The sequence below is a fragment of the Teleopsis dalmanni genome, chromosome 2 (genome assembly GCF_002237135.1).
Source record: "Teleopsis dalmanni isolate 2A chromosome 2, ASM223713v2, whole genome shotgun sequence".
In the NCBI taxonomy this organism is placed as follows: domain Eukaryota; kingdom Metazoa; phylum Arthropoda; class Insecta; order Diptera; family Diopsidae; genus Teleopsis; species Teleopsis dalmanni.
The window spans coordinates 103,374,334-103,377,935 of NC_051847.1; the positions used below are offsets into that span (position 1 = coordinate 103,374,334).

At 31.0% G+C, this 3,602-nt stretch overlaps 1 protein-coding gene across 1 annotated transcript in view; it reads right to left on the bottom strand.

Annotated features, from left to right (window-relative positions):
• Positions 1 to 3,181: 3,181 nt before the first annotated feature.
• The window catches only part of LOC119675251, a 1,494-nt gene continuing 1,073 nt past the window's right edge, over positions 3,182 to 3,602 (bottom strand). Inside the window, exon 5 of the mRNA XM_038086439.1 lies at positions 3,182 to 3,262. Coding sequence (XP_037942367.1) covers positions 3,182 to 3,262 — 81 coding nt within the window. The remainder of the gene's footprint in view (positions 3,263 to 3,602) is intronic.

Genomic DNA, 3,602 nt, shown 5'->3' on the forward strand with positions numbered 1-3,602 from the left:
GTCTCGACATCCAAAACTAAATTTAGTTTGGGTGATTCTCTACCTCATCACCAACAGGCAAGAGGTATTTCTCATTATTCCAACCATATTCTTTGATTTATTTGGAAAGCGAGAGACGTTGTTTTTAATACAGAAGTTTTTTCATGTTTATTGATATTACAATAAACCACAATTCTGATGTACAAATTGTTTATAAGTATTTGTTTTTTCAAGGGCTTTTGGTAATACTTTTTATATATTGAATCAAATAAAATGACCGAATTAAAAAAACGGAATGCAATAAATCGAAATATTTGTATAAATAAATAAAATGTTTCCTTTATAAAAACCTTCCAAATAAAAGATAACACTAATATAACCTAATATTAGTGTGTATATGTTAAGCCCAGAAAAAACAAATACTTATTTAATGTTGCTTGATTAATTCTAATGTAAAAGTTAATAACACATTAGCTTTGTGACTTTTGTATAGTCATAGTGATATATGTACATAAATATATCACTCACAGTTGGTGAGTTGGTATGCGTTAATCAAACGCCTTAATTCAGAATATCAGAACATTTATCATATTTTTCCTTCAAATGAATATTTTGTCGGTTAATATAATATGTTTCACAGCAATTGAAACCATATCTATCTACTTTTAACTATTATATAAGTACATTTATATTAGTTTGTTTCAGTTTCATAAAAATACATATTTAAAGCAAATTATATAATTTTTGTAGGAGAATGGGTTACGCCCGAGCAAGCCGAACTTGCTCACAATTTTCTGTACTCAGGAGGTAAACAAACTATAAAAATTTAATAATACTTTTAATATTGCACACTTACTCACTGAAATGTGTTAAATAAAAAATCTAACTGATCTCTTCGGCAAAAAATGATGATTCCTTTCGTTTAACCTTAATTTGAACTTAATGAATATAATGTGAACGGTCAATTGCTATACATGTGTAATTAGGACCAAACCAAAATTTAACAAAATTTGTGTTTGAACTAACCAAATAGTATGGAGTAATACCTAATTTGATATGCATGTGGTTTTTCTAACGAAATCCTCTTTAAATAATCACCTTCACAACTTATTAACATTTTCTTTATTGTGAATTAATTAATGACATTTGCCTACTATATAGATCGGAAATACATTGAACAGCCTATTAAGCCAGCTCCTCCGCCCATTGTAACTCGACAGCAGTTTACTTCGGCAACTAGTCAATACCACAATAGCTCTAATTCCAAAACACAACAAAGCTCAAACTACTCGACATTTAACGGGAGTAAGGTGAGTATAATCAAATTTGATTTTAAGATCTAAAATTTATTTGGAAATGTATTTATATTGCTGCTCAGATCGACGAAACAAGTTCCTCAACAATTCAAACAATTGGTAATAGTAGCAATAAAAAAAAGTATGTAGGCAACAATTTAAAAACACCAGACAGTCCTTCAAGATCCCGTAGTGCAACAAAAGAATTGATACGTACGTAATATGGGTATATGCGTATTTTGAAAATAATATTTAATAATATATTTGAAATTTAGTGCCTCCTGATGACTCGTTGATGTGCAAACCAGAATTCACCAAGCCCTTAACTAACACAAGTGTTCGCGATGGTGATCAATTGACACTGACCTGTCATGTAAAAGGTGATCCTGAACCACACATCACGTGGTCTAAAAATGGGAAAACTATTTCGTCGTCTGATATAATGGATCTGAAATATAAAAATGGTGTTGCTTCATTAACAATTCATGAGGTTTTCCCAGAAGATGATGGGGTGTATACGTGTACTGCAACGAATTCAATTAGTGCCGTAGAAACAAAATGCAAGCTAACTGTAAAACGTAAGTGGGAAATAATATTTATAATACCTATGTAATTAATTTGAAATTTTTTTTTTTTAAATTTATAATTTCAAAAAATTATATAATTTATTATTTTTTTAATATTAATTTTAATAAGACACTTTTTTTAAAATATACATTAAGACCGAAAAGTTTTCGGAAATTCTAATTTAAAATTCGCGCGCTGTATATTTTTCGATATTTTAAGTTTATGTAGTTTGGCAGCACTGTCCTTAATTACTATGCCAAAAATGAGCGCGATCTGTCAGACAGTTCGTTTACGGCAGCTGTTGAAACCAGTTCACCTCAGTAGGGCGTTGCGAAAAAAACAATGGAAAAAAATATTGAACAAAGAGTTTGCATCAAATTTTGTGTTTCGAACGAAATTTCGTGTGCAGAATCGTTGCGAATGCTACAAAAGGCTTATGGGGAATCAGTTTTATCGAAAACTCAAGTTTATGAGTGGTACAAAGCCTTCCAGGACGGTCGTACGACCGTCGAAGACATTTCGCAACGCACTACTGAGGTGAACTGGTTTCAACAGCTGCCGTAAACGAACTGTCTGACAGATCGAGCTCATTTTTGGCATAGTAATTAAGGACAGTGCTGCCAAACTACATAAACTTAAAATATCGAAAAATATACAGCGCGCGAATTTTAAATGAGAATTTCCGAAAACTTTTCAGTCTTAATGTATACGCCTTTATGATTTGAAGTAGAATTCAAGACAGCTGAAAAATTTATGATTTTGACATGTAAGAAAGTAAACCTCTTTAAAAAAATCAAGAATTGATTGATAAATTTATTAATTGTGTGTTTTCAGAATATACAGTGCACTTTGATTTTAATAAAACTGAGTATGAAAACCAATTTATATAAAGAATACGTTTAAATTAGGAACCATTTTTCCATTTTTATTTATTTCAATACAAACCAAATGTATAATCCGCAAAATAAGAAGTTATTCCGTTTCGATCTGAGGGCGAGTCTTTCATCATCAAATAGCTCGAAGTGAGCTTTAGCTTAATCATACAAAATCATACATATTTATGAATTTTTCAATCTGTACCGTGGATGTTGAAGTGGTGAAAAAGTTTTTGCACAGTTAAAGATGTCCCTGCATGGGATTTTATTTTTTATTTTATGCTTCCAATTACACACTTGCATTTTTCTAATACCATTACATAGGCGACCCATTTTTATCTGAGCCTACCTTGCGTCATATTGCTTATCGACGCATACAATAATAACTGTCTTCGTGAATGGCATTATTCTATTCCTAAGACATACTCCGCTCATTAGAGGTGTTACGCACTTTTATCAACCTTATTACACTTTTTTCTTTAGATCGAACTTAGAACTCATTATTGTTTCTCTTCTTCTCTGCAGACTTCTCAACCTCGGTACAAGCTATAAATAATTAGTAGTATTTTTTATAAAACAAGTAAAAGATTTTCATCTTGTGTTATTAGAGTTCACAATTCAGACCCATATATTAGAATAGGATAAGTTACGTTTTTGTATGAAGTGTAAGACCCCGTGGCAGAACTTAGAAGACTCAAGATATCCCTGATTTCTTTAATATTATTTATCAGCACCCTAAGATATTTAAATGTATCCAATCCTTCTACTGTGTAATTTCATACTTTGATATTTTCAATTTTGCGTTTTCATCCAATTTTGATATTCCGTGAACTTTTTTTCTTCTCATTCACTATAAGGTCAATTTTCCCTGCTTTCGCTTTGTTGA